A 20550-nucleotide genomic window follows, 5' to 3' on the forward strand; every position below is an offset into this window, starting at 1 on the left:
GTTAGGTGAGTGGTCAGATGCAGTTTAATGTGGATAAATGTATGGTTATCCACTTTGGTGACATGAACAGGAAGGGAGACTACTACCTCAATGGAATCAATTTATGTAAAGGGCAGTACAGAGGGATCTGGGTGTTCTTGTACACCAGTCAGTGAAGGCAAGCATGCAGGTACAGCAGGTAGTGAAGAAGGCTAATAGCATGCTGGCCTTCATAACAAGAGGAATTGAGTATAGAAGCAAAGAGGTTCTTCTGCAGCTGTACAGGGCCCTGGTGAGACCACACCTGGAGTACTGTGTGCAGTTCTGGTCTCCAAATTTGAGAAAAGACATTCTGGCTATTGAGGGAGTGCAGCGCAGATTCACGAGGTCAATTCCTGGAATGGCAGGATTACCTTACACTGAAAGACTGAAGCGACTGGGCTCGTATACCCTTGAGTTTCGAAGATTGAGAGGGGATCTGATTGAGACGTACAAGATTGAGAGGATTGGACATTCTGGCAGTAGGAAACATATTTCCACTGATGGGTGAGTGCCGAACCAGAGGACACAGCTTAAAAATACGGGATAGACCATTTAGGACAGAGATGAGGAGAAACTTCTTCACCCAGAGAGTGGTGGCGGTGTGGAATGCTCTGCCCCAGAGGGCAGTGGAGGCCCACTCTCTGGATTCATTTAAGAAAGAGTTGGATAGAGCTCTCAAAGATAGTGGAATCAAGGGTTATGGAGATAAGGCAGGAACAGGATACTGATTAGGAATGATCAGCCATGATTATATTGAATGGCGGTGCAGGCTCGAAGGGCAGAATGGCCTACTCCTGCATCTATTGTCTAATGTATCTGACTCAGTGTGGTGCTGGAAAAGCACAGCTGGTCAGGCAGTATCCAATGAGCAGGAGAGTCGATGGTTTGAGCATAATCTCTTTGAAGAAGTATAGAAATGTACAGCATGGAAACAGATGCGTCAGTCAAGACGGACCAGATATCCCAACCCAATCTAGTCCCACCTGCCAGCACCTGCATGATAAAGTTGCCCCTTAGGTCTCTTTTATGTCTTTCCCCTCTCACCGTAAATCTCTGCCCTCTAGATTTGGACTCCCCAACCTGGCCCATAATCCCTCCAAACCCTTCCTATTCATATACCCATCCAGATGCCTTTTAAATGTTGCAATTGTACCAGCCTCCACCACTTCCTCTGGCAGCTTATTCCATACACGTTCCACTCTGTGAAAACGTTGCCCCTTAGGTCTCTTTTATATCGTTCCCCTCTCACCCTAAACCTGTGCCCTCTAGTTCTGGACTCCCCCATCCCAGGGAAAAGACTTTGTCTATTTATCCTATATATGCCCCTCATGATTTTGTAAACCTCTATAAGGTCACCCCTCACCTCCGACGCTCCAGGGAAAACAGCCCCAGCCTGTTCAGCCCCTCCCTGTACCTCAAATCCTCCAAACCTGGCAACATCCTTGTAAATCTTTTCTGAACTGAAATCTGGAAGAATGGGATTGTGGGAGATATAGCAGTTTGGATCAGTAATTGGCTTGCTGAAAGAAGAGAGAGGGGTTGATGGTTGATGGGAAATGTTTATCCTGAAGTCCAATTCCTAGTGGTGTACCTCGAGGGTCAGTGTTGGTTCACGCAGAGGGTGGTACATGTATGGAATGAGCTGCCAGAGGAAGTGGTGGAGGTTGAATTCAACAAATTCTGAACCCTTTCAAGTTTCACAACATCTTTCCGATAGAAAGGAGACCAGAATTGCACGCAATATTCCAACAGTGGCCTAACCACTGTTGACCTCAGCAACATGACGTCCCAACTCCTGCACTCAATATTCTGACCAATAAAGGAAATTGCCCTAATAGCTCTCGAGTTCTATAAATGCTCATCATTATGTGCTGACTTTTAAATTCTACAGCTTCAGATGAATCTTCCAACCCTATTAGTTTATTTAAAAAGACTAGCCTCATTATCCTGGGGAATTGCCTTCAAAGTTCTGGACTAATAACCCAAAATCCTTTTGGTCCCTCTACAGGAGCGAGCCTTCCTCCATTTGTTACAACTCTGCTTTTAAAAAAAAAATCAAGCTTATGTTCGAAATGTCGACTCTCCTGCTTGTCGGATGCTGCCTGACCAGCTGTGCTTTTCCAGCACCACACTGTTCGACTCTGAGGACTGCAGATGCTGCAGATCACTTTCTCCTCATGTAACTGATTCAACTACCATTCCATGCACCCACCACTCCGTGTAAAGAATCTACCTCTGACATCTCCCCTAAACCTTCCTCCAATCACCTTAAAATTATGCCCCCTCGTGATAACCATTTCCGCCCTGGGAAAAAAGCAAATCTTCTGGCTATCACTCTATCGATGCCTCTCATCATCTTGAACACCTCTATTTAAGTTACCCCTCATGCTTCTTTGCTCTAATGAGAAAAGCACTAGCTCCTTCAACCTTTCTTCATAAGACACACCCTCCAGTCCAGGCAGCATCCTGGTAAATCTCCTCTGCAAATTCTCTAAAGCTTCCATATTCCTTCCTATATGAAAGTGACCAGAACTGGACACAATATTCCAAGTATAGTCTAACTCAGGCTCTATAGAACTGCAGCATAACCTTGCAGCTCTTAAATAAGCAGAGGGATTGAGTTTAAGCCAAAACACCATGCGCCTTAAAGCTATCTATTTGGATGGCAACTTTGAGGGATCTACAGACTTGGACCACAAGATTCCATTTTGTCTTCACACTGCCAGGAATCCTGCCTTTATTCCAGTAATCTGCATTCAAACTTGACCTTCCAAAATGAAATCACTTCATACTTTCCCAGGATGAACTCCGTTTGCCACTTCTCAGCCCAGCCCAGCTCTGCATCTGTCAGTCAATGTCCATCAGTTGCAGTCTGTAACTGAATGATCCATTTATTGCTACTCTGCTTTCTGTGTTAACCAGTTTTCAATTCATATCAGTGCACTACACCTTTATCCTATATCAGTGCACTACACCTTTATCCTATATCAGTGCACTACACCTTTATCCTATATGGTCTGTTCTTATTATTGAAAGTCCTCTGCATGTTCTCCAGTGGTTCTCATGCATTTATTCTGCTTGTGTCATGCTCAAAAGCCTCTTGCTCATGATTGTCAAATATGATTTCCCCCTTCACAAATCCAGCTTTAGTTCTGTCCAATTCAGTTCATTATTTTCTAAATGTTCAAATAACAGACCTTTTATAATAGGTTCCAGATTTCCCAACTCCAGACATCTAAGCCCTCGCCCTGTCACTCTCTTTAAATATTGGATTATGTTTGGAACTTTTCAATCTGTAGTCACTGTTCTAGAATCCGCATTTTGGATGGTCACCAATTCATTTACTAACTGTATAGTCACCTAGTTTAGCACTCACTGTGTAGATTATTGGGTTCCAGGGATCTGTCAATTTTCAGTCCCATTTCATTTCTCCAACACAACCTCTTAACTAACACTACTTTCAACTTTTTTTTCTCACTGGCTGATATATAGTCTCTTAATAAAGATAAACACAAAGTAATTATTAGATTTCTCTACTGTTTTGCATGATAAATTCTCCTGCCTCTGCTGATAATAGATCTGCGTTTGCCTTTGTTAGCCTTTTCCTTTCTATATACTGAGAAAAGCTTTCATAGTTTGTTTTTAATGTTTAAGGTCTATTCTCCCTTTCTTTTTAGTTTCTTGGTCGTCTTTTGCTGAATTGTGAAATGCTCCCAATCCTCAGTCTTATACTTTTTTTGGGAAACATTATGAGCTGCCTCCTTTCTAATGTAGCTTAATTTCCCTTGTCAGCTGTGGTTAACTGTACATGGTGGCAGCAGCAGCAGGGGTCACTGGAAAATAATTTTGTTCCTTTTCCTGCTCTGGTTTCCTCCTACAATCCAAAACAAAATGTGCAGGTTAGGTGAATTGACCATGCTAAATTGCCTATAGTGTTAGGTGAAGGGGTAAATGTAGGGGAATGGGTCTGGGTACGTTGCACTTCGGGTCGGTGCGGACTTGTTGGGCCGAAGGGCCTGTTTCCACACTGTAAGTAGTCTAATCTAATCCATTCTGGGGGGCTGAGTGAGTTACAGGTCATGCACTAAGGACTGAACATGGTGATGTTCTATTCTGCCTTGCCCTGTACACGGCAGGCTATGCCATGTCTCTCCAGCTCAATCGATAACCAATTTTTTCATAGAATCCCGACAGTGTGGAAACAGGCCATTCAGCACAACAAGTCTACATTGACCCTCCAAAGAGTATCCCACCCAGACCCATTCGTCTACCCTATTTATTTTGTTTCCCCTGACTAATGCACCTACCCTACACATCTCTAAAACACTATGGGCAACTTCGCATGGCCAATTCACCTAACCTGCACATCTTTGGACCGTGGGAGGAAACCGGAGCACCCGGAGGAAACCCATGCAGACACTGGGAGCATGTGCAAACATGACACAGTCACCTGAGGCTGTGCCGCCATGCTGTAAATATGAAGGGTTTAAAGGGATTATGGGCCAAGTGCTGGTAAATGGGACGAGATTAATTTAGGATATTTGGTCAGCATGTATGAATCAGACATAAGGGTCTGTTTCCATGCTGTACATCTCTGACTCTGTGACAGAGTTGAGCCAACCATTTTCCTGTCTACTGTCTCCCTCTCATACTTAAACAGGGATATTGCATGATACATTTTCTGGTTCTGTTAGACCCTCCCTGATCTCAGCGATTCCTGAAAGATTGCCACCAATGCCTCTACAATCTCCTCAGCTATCTCCATTCAGAACGCTAGAGTGTAGTCCATATGGTCTGGAAGATTGATCCACCTTTACACCTCTTCAGCTTCACCAGCACCTTTTTAGTGACAGCTACCACACTCACCTCTGTGCCTGACTCTTTCGAAGTTCTGGTACATTGCTGGTGTCTCCTACTTTTCAAAAAAAAAGTAATGCAAATTATCTGTTCAGTTCCTCCGCCATTTCTTTATTTCCCATTTACTACTACTCCAGTCTCATTTTCCACTTGTCCAATGTCTTCTCTTGCCCCTCTTCACCTTCTTATCTATATGATTCTAGCCCACATTTTTCTTCCCCCTCCCCACCTATTTTTGTTTTGTAGTTGTCCGCTGCTAGTTTTTAAACGCTTCCCAATCCTCTGACTTCAGACTGATCTTCACCACTCTGTGTGCTTTTTATTTTTTTCTTTTATGCTGTCCCTGACTTTCCTTGTCCATTGTGGCTGCCTCATCTTTCTTTTATGATGTTTCTTCTTTGGGATTAATTTCTGCTTTGCCTCCTCAATTACCCCCAGAGACACCTGCCATTGCTGCATCACCCTCTTCCCTGCTAGGCTTCCCTTCTCACCAAAGTGATTGAGTTATTTGAAGTAACGAAGAGGATTGATGAGGGCAGAGCAGTGGCTGTGATCAATATGGATTTCTGTAAGGTGCTTGACAAGGTTCCTCATGTCTTATAGTCTTATGGTCTAGACTAGTTAGAAAGGTTATATTACATGGAATACAGGGAGAACTGGCCATTTGGGTACAGAAATGGCTGGAAGGTACAAGAGAGGGTGGTGGTAGAGGGTTGTTCTTCAGACTGGAGGCTTGTGACCAGCTGTGTGTCACAAGGATCGGTGCTAGGCCTGTTGCTTTTCTTCATTTTGTATAAATGATTTGGATGTAAACATAATTATGGTTAGTAAGTTGCAGATGACACTAAAATTGAAGGTGTGGTGGATCTTTATTAGATGGACCAATGGGCTGGGGAATGGTAGATGGATTTTAGATAAATGTGGGGATAAATTTGTAAAGGCAAATCAGGGCAATATTTATGCACTTAATGGTAATGTCCTGGGAGTGTTGCTGAACAAAGACACTTTGGAGTGCAGGTTCATAATTCCTTGAAAGTGGAGTTGTAGGCAGACAAGATAGTGAAAAGGCGTTTGGTATGCTTGCCTTTATTGGTCAGAGCATTGAGTGTAGGAGTTGGGAGGTCATGCTGCGGCTGTGCTGGACATTAGTTTGGAGTATTGTGTGCAATTTTGGTCTCTCTGCTATGGGAAGGATGTTGTGAATCTTGAAAAGATTCAAAAGATTTGCAAGGATGTTGCTCAGGTTAGAAATAAATCAAAGAATCCCTACAGTGTGGAAACAGACCTTTCGGCCAGCAGGTCCACACTGACCGTCTGAAGATTAACCCAGCCAGACCCATTCCCCTACCCTATTTTATATATTTACCCCTGACTAATGCACCTAACCTATACGTCCCTGAACACTGGGCAATTTAGCATGGCCAATTCGCCTAACCTGCACAACTTCGGATTATGGGAGGAAACCCAAGCAGACACTGGGCGAATGTGAAAACTCCACAAAGACAGTCGCCTGAGGCTAGTATTAAACCCCAGATCCCTTGTGCTGTGAGGCAGCAGTGCTAACCACAAAGCTACTGTGCCGCCTCAAACCCATTTTTATTGGTTTGAATTATAGAGACACTGAATAGGCTGGGGCTATTGTCCCTGGAATGTCGGAGGCTGAGGCATGACCTTATAGAGGTTTATAAGATCATGAGGGGCATACATAGGGTAAATAGGCAAGGTCTTTTCCCCGGGGTGGGGGAATATAAAACTAGAAGATGTAGGTTTCAGGGGAAAGGTATAAAAGGGACTTTAAAGGGGCAACTTCTTCGCATAGAGCGTGGTCCATCTGTAGAATGAGCTGCCAGAAGTTATGGAGGCTGGTATGATAAAATTCTTCCTAATCATCTACCCCATCCAGATGGCTTTTTAAATGTTGTAAACTGATATGGGTCAAATGCTGGCAAATGGGACTAGATTTCGGAGGATATCTGGTTAACATGGGTGAGTTTGACTGACGGGTCTGTTTCCATACTGTACATCTATGACACAGTGAACTCTGGCAGTTCCTCCCTTTGTCGTTGTCGTTCCCTTTACTCCATTGTAATACCTTTACATCTGATTCGGTCTTCTCCCTCTGAAACTATAAGGTGAATTCTGTCATACTATGGTCACTGCTTCCCTGGGGGTTTCTTCATCTTTAAGCTTCCTAATCAAGTCTGTCTCATCACCAAATCTAGAAGTGCCTGTTTCCAAGTGGGCTCTGCAACAAACTGCTGTAAAAAAGCCATCTTGACGATATTTTGAATTCATTTTCTTTCAAGTTCTGCTACCAGCCTGATTTTGTTTTGTCTTTCTAGTCCACCTGTATGTTGAAGTTCTCCCAATGATTGTAACACTGCCTTTCATACTTCCCTATTCATTTCCTGATTTATTTTCTTCTTTACATCCTGACTGCTGCTCAGAGTCTAGACACAACTCCCATTAGGGTCTATCTCTTTCCTTTTGAGGTTCCTCAACTCTTTGCCCCACCCCCCACAGATTCTATGTCTTTGACCACTTGCTATCAATCTAATTTTATTTCTTACTATCAAAGCAACCCTGTTCCCTCTGCCCATCTGCTGCCCCCTCAATAGGATGAGTATGCCTGAATCTTAAGCCCCCAGTCCTGATCCCCTTGCAGTCACTTAGATTTTTAGATTAGATTTACTTAGATTACATTACAGTGTGGAAACAGGCCCTTCGGCCCAACAAGTCCACACCGACCCGCCGAAGCGAAACCCACCCATACCCCTACATTTACCCCTTACCTAACACTACGGGCAATTTAGCATGGCCAATTCACCTGACCCTGCACATCTTTGGACTGTGGGAGGAAACCGGAGCACCCGGAGGAAACCCACGCAGACACTGGGAGAACGTGCAAACTCCACACAGTCAGTCGCCTGAGGCGGGAATTGAACCCGGATCTCAGGCGCTGTGAGGCAGCAGTGCTAACCACTGTGCCACCGTGCCGCCCACATTTTTGATATCCACAACATTATACCTGCCAATTTCCATCTGAGCTATGGCCTCATTTACCTTGTTTTGTATACTGTGTGCATTTAACTACAACACCCTCCATCCTGCATTGACTGCGCCCCTTCTCCTAATTATCCCCTTATCTGCTGTGCCTGAAGTTAGATTTCAGATCCTTTCCATACTCTGTTCTATTACTTGATCTGGAATCTTAACTTCCCCTGAGAACCACTACCCTAAAAAAAATTTCCATAATTTTCCATGCAACTAAACCCATCTTTCCATTATTTGACTTAATTTGATTCAATTTTTGAACTATTTATCAATGAATTCAAAATTAAGCTGGTGCCTTGTCTTTTCTGAATCTGAGACTTAATTATCCAGTTGGTAGCTAGAACAGGAAGCAGCAGTCTTAGTTTTGTCATGTGTTAGCTGATAGCCAGGTGGTAACTGAGTTGTCTGGTTGCCTTAGAAGGTCTAGGCTGTGATAGAGAGCTTAAATCAACCAGAGGCCGGCCCTGCCCAGATTCACATAAAAACTGATGCAGATTGACATTAAATAGCTCTGGAAATCTAAGCCATTGTGAATTCTGTGAAATTATACCCTCCGGTGTAACATCCCAGAGGAATTGAGTTTTTCTTCATTCATTAATGGCATTGCTGGCTGGAGCAACACTTATTGCCTGCCCCTTGAGAAGGTTGTGGTGAGCTGCCTTCTTGAACTGCCACAATCTGTGTGCTGTCGGTTGACCCACAATGCTGTTAGGGAGGGAATTCCAGGATTTTGACCCAACGACAGTGAAGGAACAGTGATCTATTTGCAAGTCAGGATGGTGAGTGGCTCAGAGGGGAACTTGCAGGGAGAGGGCGTTCTCGTGGATCAGTCGTCCTTGTCCTTCTAGATGGAAGTGGCTGTGGGTTTGGAAGTTACTGTCTGAGGATCTTTGAATTTCTGCAGAGCAACTTGTGGACAGCACACACTGCTGCTACTGCGTGTTGGTGGTGGAGGGAGGGGATACTTATGGTTGGGGTGCCAATCAAGCAGGCTGCTTTGTCCTGGATAGTGTCAAGCTTCTTGAGTGTTACTGGAGCTACATACCTCCAGGCAAATGGAGAGTATTCCATCACACTCTTGACTTGTGCCTTGTAGATGGTGCACAAGCTTTTTGAACTTAGGAAGTGAGTTACTCTCCGCAATATCCCTAGCCTCTATACTTATGTAACAGGTCAAGTTCAGTTTCTTGTCTGAAACAAAAACAATTCTTCTGAAGAAGGGTCATTGGACCTGATATGTTAACTTTTTCTCTCCTCAGATGCTGCCAGACCCGATGAGTTTTTTCCAGCAATTTGTTTTTTTTTCTGATTTCCAGTGTCTGCAGATGTTTGGATTTTTACTCCAGTTTCTGGTCTATGGTAACCCTCAGTATGTTGTTAGTGGGGGCTTAGTGATGACGATGTCAGTAAATGTCAAGGGGTGATGGTTAGATTGTGTTTTTTGTTGGCGATGGTCATTGCCTAGCATTTGTATGGGGAGGTGATGGCTTAGTGGTATTATCACTAGACAGTTGATCCTGAGACACAGGGAATATTCTGGGGTCCTGAGTTTGAATCCTGCCATGGAAGATAGTGGAATTTGAATACAATAAGTCTGCAAGAAAGAGTCTAATCCTGACCATTGTTGATTGTTGGGAGAGAAAACTCCCATCTGGTTCAGTAATGTCCTATAGGGAAGGAAACTGCCATACTTGGCTGACTGGAGTCACATGGAGGCCACTGTGGTTGACTGTTAACTGCTCTCTGGGCAATTGGGGATAGGCAATAAATGCTGGCCCAGCTAGAGACACCCTCATCCTGTGAATGATTTTTTTAAAAAAAGTGACTTGCCACCTGTCAATCCAAATCTGCACATTGTCCAGATCTTGTTGCATTTGAACATGTACTGCCATGAATGATGCTGAACATTGTCAATCTTTGGTGAACATCCCCACTTGTGACCTTTTTATGATTTGTCCTGCTTGTTGTGTACAGGACATACCTGGGCAATTTTCCACATTGTCAGGTAGATGCCAATGTTATTGTACAAGATCTGGCGCAAGTCTTCAGTATTAAGAGAAATATTTGAGAACTCTGGGTCTGTACTCTGAGTTTAGAAGGATGAAGGGGGCTCTGATTGATTGAAATTTACAGAATACTGAATGGCCTCGACAAAGTGGATGTTGGGAAAATGATTCCATTGACAGGAGAGACAAAGACCTGAGGGCACAGCTGAAAGACCTTTTTAGAATGGAGCTAAGGAGAAGCTAAAGGGGTGAATTGCCACAGAAGGGTGTGGAGGTCAGGTAATTGAATACCTTTAAAAAGAGATAAATAAGTTATTGATTGTCAAGAGTTACAGGGAAAAAGCAGGATAATGAGGTTGAGAAACTAATCGGCCATGATTGAATGGCAGAGCAGACTCAATGGGCTGAATGGCCTAATTTCTATTCCTATGTCTTTTGGTATGTTATTGCTGGAATGTATTCAAGGTCCATAGCCTTTGCAGTATCCAGTGCATCCAGCCATTTCTTGTTATCACTGTGAGTCAAATTGGCTGAAGACTGGTATCTGCGAATCTGGGGATTACTGGAGGAGGCGGAGATGGACCACTCACTCGTGACCTCTGGCTAAAGATTCTTTAATAGAATACTACAGTAAAGTAGAGGCCCTATGGCCCACTGTGCCTGTACCATCAAAACAACATTAAATCTATACCAGCAAATCATCATCCAGAGTGAATGGTACTGTTCATCTTCAATGTATTGTGTATGTTTGAAACAAGACCTGTGCTTTTCAACATCCACCAGAGAGGACACTGGTCTTGCTGTAATCTTTTATGCTCACACCCCAATCATGTCAGTCCTGCAGTAAGAGGATGTGCATGAATTTTGCACTTCAGCCTCGTGTAGGATGTGAATCATGGCCCCCTGACACGGGTGGACATGGAGTCTATGTTCTCCAACTTTTTCTGGATCTCAAAATTGAGCCATTTCCATTTGAGCTTGAGCTCACTGACTCCCAGGCATTGCGCCTGTTATTAAACGCCCTTGGCTTCACACAGCTTCGATGTTCCTTTGCAAACAGTAGTGAGGAGTGACCTCTGTCTACCTCTATGGATAGGAGGTGGACCCCTGTGAAAATTGCAAACTTTACTCAGACATTCCTTGAAACAGCTGTTGAAATTGGAAATATCCTTCAAACCATCTAACCCCGGGTATTGCTGTCTCTGACCTAGGAGTGTTTGAGGGGGGGACAGTGTGAACATGTTGTTCAGTCTGTTGTTTTGGAATGCTGTCTGATCTGTCTGCGTTCTCTCCTCAATGAGAGTGGGATGGCTCCGCTTTCCTTTTTGTCGAAACTGGATTATGGTTCATTGCTGTGGGAGGACTGGACAGTTCGGTGTCGGGGGTGCGGGATGATTTCTATATTGTTGTTGCCTGGGGTATTGTTGTTTGTGGTGGGGGATCATGGGTCAGGATTATGCAGAGAGGCATTTTTGAATTTGGGATGACAGTTTGATACTCTGGTTTTTGAAGGGTTTTCTAGCTGCTCAGTCTGAGTTGCTTTGCAAATTTTCTGTTTTTGTTACCTACATTTGAGTATCTTCAATCACAAGTTGATTCCTTCAGATTGTACAATCAACTTCTTAAATCCTCCTTGTTACCTTGCCAGTTGTTGCAACATGTAATACTTGAGGGTGAGGAAGGGGGTTTGAGAGGAATTGAGGAGGGGCTCTGTCATAGAGAGAGAAGAGCTGTTGGGGCAAGTGTGAGGCCTGCCACCAAATGCCAGTGAAACTAAGTGTGTGAATGAGAATGCTGAAATGGAGATTATTCCTGCCCACTCAAAACATTTTTTTTCTGTCTCTTTCCTGTTCCACCCTCTGTCCCACAAGTTGATCTGGTTCAGCTGAAGGAGTGAACTGGAGTCTGTCTTTCCACACTTTTACAGAAACACAAGGTAATACAGCACAGAAGAGGCCCCCTCGGCCTATAAACCCTGTGCTGGCCTTTCTACACTAGTCTCATTTCCTGCACTTGGCCCACAGCATTAGATGTTATGATATTTCGAGTGCTTACCCAAGTACCTTTTTAAGGGTTGAGGTTTCCTTCAATTACCCTCCCTACATTCCAGAGGTTTCCCTCCAAATTCTCTCTCAACCTTCTGCCTTTCACCTTTAATAATCTGGTCCCATGTTATTAATCCCTTTGACCAAAGGGAATAGTGTTTCCTATCTACCTATCCATGTCCCTCATAACCTTAGACACCTCCCCTCAGCTTCCTCTGCTCCACAGATAAAGAAACCTGAGTTCATCCAGTTTCTCTTCTTCACTGAAATGCTCCATCCAGGTAATTTCCTGGTGAATCTCCTTTTGCACCTCCTCCACTGCAATGCCATCTGTCCTACAGTGGCAACCAGGATTATACAGCGTGCTCCAGCTGTGGCCTCACTGGAACTTTTATACAAGTTTCTGTTTATTTAGAGTTCTCATTAAAAGCATGCACCTCTGAACTCCATGGTGCCAGTTTGTTTGCTTCAATAATAAGGGCTGAAGTAGATGCTTGAGGTGCTGTCCATCACCTCCATGCAGTCAGAAAATGTGATCAACATGTTCTCAACACCCAAAACTATCTCTTACCTCCCCTTGAACCACATTCTGCCATACATTGTGCTCATTCCACCCATACTGTTTATTAGCCATTTGTTACAGGGCTTTTGCCAAACAGAAATGGGATACAAATGTTGCATTTGTGAATGAGTCTTTCAGTTAGGGATACTAGTGCCTTTGACAGTTTCCTGATTCTCAGCTCAAGCCCTCCTGGCTGCTGCAGTGACCTTACTGTGTTGCAATGTTTCATCACTGGAATTCTGTGAAATTCCATGTCTGTGGCAATGCTGACACACAGCATGCTGCCTGTTCCTGCCTGAAACCCACCAGCAAAGAGCAAGTACAGTGCCCATTTTGGGGCAAGGGGGTGAGGTAGTAATGTTGCAGGGGTTCATTGGCTAGAGACAGACCCAACTTCACTGCATACAACAACACTTGCATTTGCATAATGCCCTGGGATTTTTTTTAAAAAGGGGTTTAACAGTAGGCTTATTGAGCCAAGTTTGAAACTGAGCTATCAGGATGGTGGTAATGCACCAAAACTTTGGTCAATGGTGTTTAAAATAAACATCAACTTAAATTGGATGAGAGAAAACATTGGAGTTCACAGTTAAGGACCAAGGCAACTGGACTGTTTACAACTGGGTGGCAATAATCTAGACTTCAATGAACGCAGCGCTCCTGGAGGATTATAGGGCCAGAGGAGACTTGAAAGACAGGTCAATGAGGCCACGGAAAAGTTTTGGGGGAAAAAAAAGCTGAAGATTTTAAAATGACCATGTTCTTCTGCTAGAAGTCAATGTGAGGTCTGCCACTGTATGATGCTTGGGTTACAATACTGATGGGGACGGGTCTGTAACTGTATAACTCTGGGGTAAAGTACTGGAGAGTAGTGTCTGTCACTCTATAACACTGGGATATGGTTCTGGTGTTTGTTTCTGTTTTGTTTTCCTGAATCAGATCCCTGACTCAGTTTCCACAGAAATGCCAGTGTTTGTAAATGTATGGATTCTGCCTTCGGTATAACTTCCTGAATAGTCTGTAAATCCTTGGGATTGATTGTCATTAAAGCTTTGATTTTAAGGACCTTTGAGTTTGCATGATTTGAATTTTGTTTTTTCTTGCTACCCAGATTCTCCTCCATTTGAGTCATGGCTCCATTTCTTCGCCTCTCGTTTAATTCCTATGAGGTGGGTTCCATGGTGAATTCAGCGGACCCTCTTCCGCCGTTCGTTGCTGTAAAGGTGAAGGAAGCCTTGACAACAGGTATGAAAGGTTGTAGCTCTGAGCTTCAAGGAAAGGGATCCCCCCTCCTTCACTACAGTCTGGGGAGTTAGCAGGGAGTCCCTGCCTCTTCTAGAGGGGGCAGGGTAATGCCAACCCATTCCTGCCATATCAGGTGGGGTACTGTGAGAACTAGATGTGCACATTCTGATCTGATCAGAATTTCAGGTTATGGATCAGGATACTTCCTGACAAGCAATGTCACATGGATTATTCTTAATTTAGATAAGGGATCTGTATGTAATATCGCCACATTTTCAGAGGACTCCGAGCTGAGTGGGAAGGTGATCTGTGAGGAGTAAGCAGAGATGTTTAAATGATTTTAGGCTGAGTGAGCGGGAAGGCAGATTATTATCTAAATGGCAATAGATTAGGAAAGGGGAGTGCAATGAGGTCTAGGTGTCCTCTCCTATCAATCACCAAAACAAGTAGGTGTAGTATGTGGTAAAGAAGGTAAATGGCAATTTAGTCTTCGTAGTGAGAGGATTCAAGTACAAGAGCAGGGATGCCTTGCTGCAACAACGCAGTATCTTGGTGAGACCACAGCTGGAGTATAATTTGCAGATTTTGCTTTCCTTCTGAGGAAGGATGTTCTGGCATTGGTGGGAGTGTAGTGCAGGTTCATTGGACTGATTCCTGGGATGGCAGAACTGGTGTATAAAGCCAGACTGCAGTGGTTTGGACTATATTCTCTGAACTTTAGAAGAATGAGGGGTTCTTTATAGAAACATATAAAATTCTGACTGGGACTAGACTAGGTAAACATAGGATGTTCCTGGTGACTGGGGAGTCTAATTCTCTAATCCTAAGTCTTGATCCTAATGAAAGGTGGATCAGACTCGAAGGTCTAAATGCCTACTTCTACCCCTGTTTTCTGTGTTGTTTGGTGGCATCATTGGGAATTGAACTAAGCAGCAGCCATGGTCTTGGGCTCCTCGAATTGTTTGTGGGTTTAAAGGGAAGTTTCTGACCTCTAATGTGAGACACTCCCAGTTGAGTGTGATTTAGTAATTACAGTGTGAAGACAAAGTAGGGAGTGGAGGTTAGTGACTGTCAGGAATATCACAAGATCGAAAGAACGATGGCTGAGTAATCACAATAGTTAAAAATAAATTGGAAAAACTGTTTTTTGGCAGAAAGAGAACGATCAGGCACAGCTTAAAAATTTGGAGTAACCTTTTCAAGACAGATGCAAATGCATTTTGAGTGTGCAGCTTTTGAAGGTGGGCTCATTGAATATTTTTAAAGTGTGGATAGTTGTGGATAGATCCCTTTTTAGGTAAGGGGATCAACGGGCAACAGGGGTAAATAGGAAGGTGGTAGTTGAAATGGAAACTAATAAAAAGCTCAAAGAGCTGGATGGCCTACTTCTGCTTTTAAGTAGTTTGTTCTCAATGATATTACTGTGACTGGAGGAATGTGCTGAAGTCCCACTGCTCCACCAGCTGCCTGTGTAAATGTCGTGATTCAATCACCAAAATGGCCAGTTGCTTCTCTTTTGTACTTGATCCAGAACAAGAGCAAGGTCCCCCAGGCTTCTTTTAATGAATCCAAAATAATCTGATTTTTGTAACTGCAGCTTATTCTTAAAGCAACTGGCAAATGCCGATTAAAATGTAATCTGGAATTAAAACTCTATCGCTTTAATTCCACACCTAGACATAAGCTTAAAATTCAAAAATTCCGGTTTCTGCAAATGTGATGGATTATTTTATTCTTGGGTAAAAATGACTCCTTTTAGGTCAGGGATAGAATGTGATGACTTCTCATGTTGTCTTTTCCTGTTGATGAAGCTGAAGAGTTAATGGTGTATGTTTGATTCTTCAGAACATGACAGCCCAATCTTTCAGCCTGTACAGGGGGAATTGGTATTTGAAAAGTCTCCGGTTCCCAGGGGCTTCTGCTGAGATTAAGAATTCAAGAGAGTCTTGTGTTCTCTAGCATGTCTTTTTTACTCTGATCCTTGGTCTGTAGAGCAGAACTAATTTTGGAGAGAGTTGCTAGACCAGCATGAACATTAGGGCCCTTAATCCTCTCTCTTAATGGGAAAACAGGTGTGAAGATCATAAACTCCATTTCTTGTTGGAGAAGCAACTATGCAAAACTTTCAAAGTCTTTTCAGTAAAAATGGCATGCAGCTTCTAGCTTCGAGTCATAGAGTAATACAGCACGTTATCAGGCCCTTTGGCCCAAACTGGTCCGTGCTGACCATGGTGCCCACTCAGCTAGTTCCAATTACCTGCATTTGGTCCATATCCCTCAACCCTTCCCATCCATGCACCTATCCAAATGTTTTTAAAATGTTGCTGTTATACCTGCCTGTTCTCTGGCAGCCCATTCCATATATACACCACTCTCTGTGTGAAGAAATTGCCCCTCAGGTCCTTGTTAAATCTTTCCCCTTTTACCTTAAACCCCTGCTCTTTTGTTTTCAATTCCCCCATCCCTGGGATAAAAGACTATATGCATTCATCCTATCTATATCCCTCATAATTTTTATACACCTCAATAAGGACACCCCTCATTCTCCTATGTCCCAAGGAACAAATTCCTATCCTGGCCAACCTCTCTCTATAACTCATGCCTACTTGTCCTGGCAGTACCCTTGTAAATCTTCTATGCACACTTTCCAGTTTAAGTTTTTCCTATAATAGGGTGACCAAGACTGTACACAATATTTCAAATGAAGCCTCACCAATTATTTATACAACTATAACATAATGTTCCAACTTCTACACTCAGTGCTTTGACAGACAAAAATCAACATGCTAAATGCTGCCTTCAGCAGCCTGACAACCTGTCATGTCATTTTCAAAGAACTATGTCCTTAGCAAGTTTTAAGATTTGTAGCTCAGATTGAGGTTCTGGATTTAGGTTTGCTCACTGAGCTGGAAGGTTCGGTTTTATACTAGGTAACATCAGTGAGCCTCTGGATAAAGCACTGATGGTATGGCCTCCTTTTTATTTGTGTTTAGGTTTCCATGGGTTGGTGATGTCATTTCCTGTTTTTTTTTATTCTCGGGGGTGGTAAATGGAATCCAAGTCAATGTGTTTGTTGATTTTACAATACTGGTTGGAATGTCATGCTTCTAGGAATTCTCTGTTCACCTCCATCAACATCATCCTGGCCAAGGAAACTGACTACACTATTAGAAGAACCAAAGACACCTACACCAAACACCAACTTCATCAGCAAGGACAGTATCACCAAGCTAGTGGACCTATGCCTTACCACACACTTCACCTTCAACAGCAACAACCTACAGACAAACCCAAATACACTCATGGGATCTTCGATATCAGGGTTCTTAGCAAAGGCACTAATGCAGAGACTCGAACAAACAGCTCTGCCAATCATCCAACCCAAACTTTGGGTCTGCTACGTGGATGACACCTTTGTCATCATTAAACGAAACAAATTAGAGGAAACCTTCAAGACCATCAATAATACCCTTACTGGCATAAAAGCCACTAAAGAGGAGGAGAACAACAACAAACTGCCATTTCTAGATGTTGCAGTAAAGCAAACAGCCAATGGGGAACTTCAAGCCAGCATCTACAGGAAAACAACACAAAAGTCCAAATACTGAACTACAGAAGAAATCCAACATCCACAAATGAAGCTGCATTCGAACATTATTTTGATAAGCCACTACACACTGCAGCACAGAAGAACTATGAAGAGCAGAGGAAAATTACTTATACATTGTATTCAAAAGGAATAGGTACCCAACGAACATAGTCCGCTGATTTTTCTCAGCAACAAACCCAAACAAGCAGACAAAACACTATCCACTCTTCCCTACATCAAAGACCTCTCCGAAATGACTTCCAAACTACTTAGACCTTTTGGCATCGTGGTAGCCCACAAGCACACCAACACACTAAAACAGCAGCTAATTAACTTGAAGGACCCGATACAGACAGCAGCAAAATAAATGTTACTTACAAAATGCCTTGCAAGAACTGTAACAAACGGACAGAAAACTAGCCAGCAGGATACATGAACTTCAACTAGCCACAAAAAGACCTGACCTCCTCTCTCACTACTATGTTTACATACAGATGAGGAAGGGCACCACTTTGACTTTTTTGAAGTAGTAACAAAGAGGATTGATGAGGGCAGAGCAGTAGATGTGATCTATATGAACTTCAGTCAGGTGTTTGACAAGGTTCCCCATGGGAGACTGATTAGCAAGGTTAGATCTGTTGGAATACAGGGAGATCTAGCCATTTGGATACAGAACTGGCTCAAAAGTAGAAGACAGGGTGGTGGTGGAGGGTTGTTTTTCAGACTGGAGGCCTGTGACCAGTGGAGTGCCACAAGGATCGGTGCCGGGTCCTCTACTTTTTGTCATTTACATAAATGATTTGGATGTGAGCATAAGAGATACAGTTAGTAAGTTTGCAGATGACACCAAAATTGAAGGTGTAGTGGACAGCAAAGAAGATTACCTCCGATTACAACAGGATCTGGACCAGATGGGCCAATGGGCTGAGAAGTGGCAGATGGAGTTTAATTCAGCTAAATGCGAGGTGCTGCATTTTGGGAAAGTAAATCTTAGCAGGACTTATACATTTAATGGTAAGGTCCTAGGGAGTGTTGCTGAACAAAGAGACCTTGGAGTGCAGGTTCATAGCTCCTTGAAAGTGGAGTCGCAGGTAGATAGGATAGTGAAGAAGGCGTTTGGTATGCTTTCCTTTATTGGTCAGAGTATTGAATACAGGAGTTGGGAGGTCATGTGGCTGTACAGGACATTGGTTAGGCCACTATTGGAATATTGTGTGCAATTTTCTGGTCTCCGTCCTATTGGAAAGATGTTGTGAAACTTGAAAGGGTTCAGAAGATGTTTACAAGGATGTTGCCAGGGTTGGAGGATTTGAACTATAGGGAGAGGCTGAACAGGCTGAGGCTGTTTTCCATGGAGTGTTGGAGGCTGAGGGGTGACCAAATAGAGGTTTACAAAATTGAGGGGCATGGATAGGATAAATTGACAGTCTTTTCCCTGGGGTGGGGGAGTCCAGAGCTTGGAGGCATAGGTTTAGGGTGAGAGGGGAAAGATATAAAAGGGACCTAAGGGGCAACATTTTCACACAGAGGTTGTTACATGTATGGAAGGAGCTGCCAGAGGAAGTGGTGGAGGCTGGTACAATTGCAACATTTAAGAGGCATTTGGATGGGTATATGAATAGGAAGCGTTTTGAGGGACATGGGCTGGGTGCTGGCGGAACTAGATTGGGTTGGGATATCTGGTCGACCTGGACGGGTTGGACAGAAGAGCCTGTTTCCATGCTGTACATCTCTTACTCTATGACTGGGACAACACATCCATCCTAGGACAAGTCCAATAGACACCCGCGAGAATTTCAAGAAGCACAGCATTCCAACCGGAACTCTATCAACAAACACTTTGACTTGGATCCCATTTTCCACCCCTGAGGAAAAGAACAGGAAATGATATTACCTCGGAAATGATGTCACCCGCCCAAGGAAACCTGTAAGCAAAAAAGCGGACTATATCGCCAGTGCTTCGTCTGGAGGCTTACTGATGTTACCTAGTATGTTGACGAAACATCTGAAACCCAACCTTCCAGCTCAGCGAGCAAACCTACATTCCAGAACTGTCTTTGTTCTCCTAGGTCCCTCTGTTCTACAGCACTCCCCAGGACCTTACCATTTACTGTATAAGTCCTACCTTAGTTTGACTTTCCAAAGTGCTGCACCTCTCACTTATCTGTATTGAATTGCATTTGCCAATCCTCAGCCCACTTCCCCATCTTTTCAAGATCCCTCTAATTTTTGATAATCTTCCTTGCTGTCAATGATACCTCTTAATTTTGTATAATTTGCAAACTTAATAATCATGCGTAGTACATTCGCATTCAGATCATTTATGTAAATATCAAATAACCAGCATCCCAGCACCAACCCTTGTGGCAGGCCACTAGTCAGAGGCCTCCAGTCTAAGAAGCAACCTTAAACTATCACCCTCTGCTTTCTATCATCAAGCCAATTAGCTAGCTGTCTCTGGATCCCATGAAAACTAACCTTCATAATTAGCCTGTTGTTCATGACCTTTTCAAGGCCTTATTAAAGTCTATGTTGATAACATCCCCTGTCCTACCCTCAACTATCCTCTTGTTACCTATTTGCGTTTTTCAAAAATTTATCAGACATGACTTCCCGTGCACAAATCCATGCTGACTATCCATAATCAGACCTTGGTTGATCCTGTCCTTTAGTATCCTCTCCAACTTGATGTCAGGCTCACTGGCCTGTAGTTCCCTGGCTTATCTTTCTTAAAAAATGGAACAATATTAACCACTCTCCAGTCTTCTGGAACTTCGCCTGTGCTAAAGATGAAATAAAAAATCTCTGCAAGGACCTCTGCAATTTCTTCCCTAGCTTCCCACAACATCCGAGGATGGATGGACTTGATCGGGCTTGGGGATTTATCCACCTTGATGCGCTTTAATTTCTAAAAAGTCAAGTAATAAAACAATTTTTCATTTCAGATAGTCCTGAAATATAACTGTATTCCCAGCAGATAGGGATGTGGCCAGATACTGACGGACGGACAGACTGACATTATAGTCCAAGGGGATCATTCAGCCCGTTTGGCCTGTATTGGCTCATCATATGAGCAGCAAGACCCAGGACAACGTCTTGCTTATCGCGTCTTTCCCCCCCCCCCCCCCCAAAACCCTTGCACATCATTTGGATTAAAATCAATCATCCAAT

At 43.4% G+C, this 20550-nt stretch overlaps 1 protein-coding gene across 1 annotated transcript in view; it reads left to right on the forward strand.

The window, feature by feature from the left end:
* Window positions 1-20550, forward strand: part of LOC122561369 (protein kinase C delta type-like) — a 107447-nt gene that overhangs the window by 21659 nt on the left and 65238 nt on the right. Inside the window, exon 2 of the mRNA XM_043713126.1 lies at window positions 13657-13790. Coding sequence (XP_043569061.1) covers window positions 13676-13790 — 115 coding nt within the window. The 5' untranslated portion in view covers window positions 13657-13675. The remainder of the gene's footprint in view (window positions 1-13656; window positions 13791-20550) is intronic.

This window comes from Chiloscyllium plagiosum, chromosome 22 (genome assembly GCF_004010195.1).
Source record: "Chiloscyllium plagiosum isolate BGI_BamShark_2017 chromosome 22, ASM401019v2, whole genome shotgun sequence".
NCBI classification, from domain to species: domain Eukaryota; kingdom Metazoa; phylum Chordata; class Chondrichthyes; order Orectolobiformes; family Hemiscylliidae; genus Chiloscyllium; species Chiloscyllium plagiosum.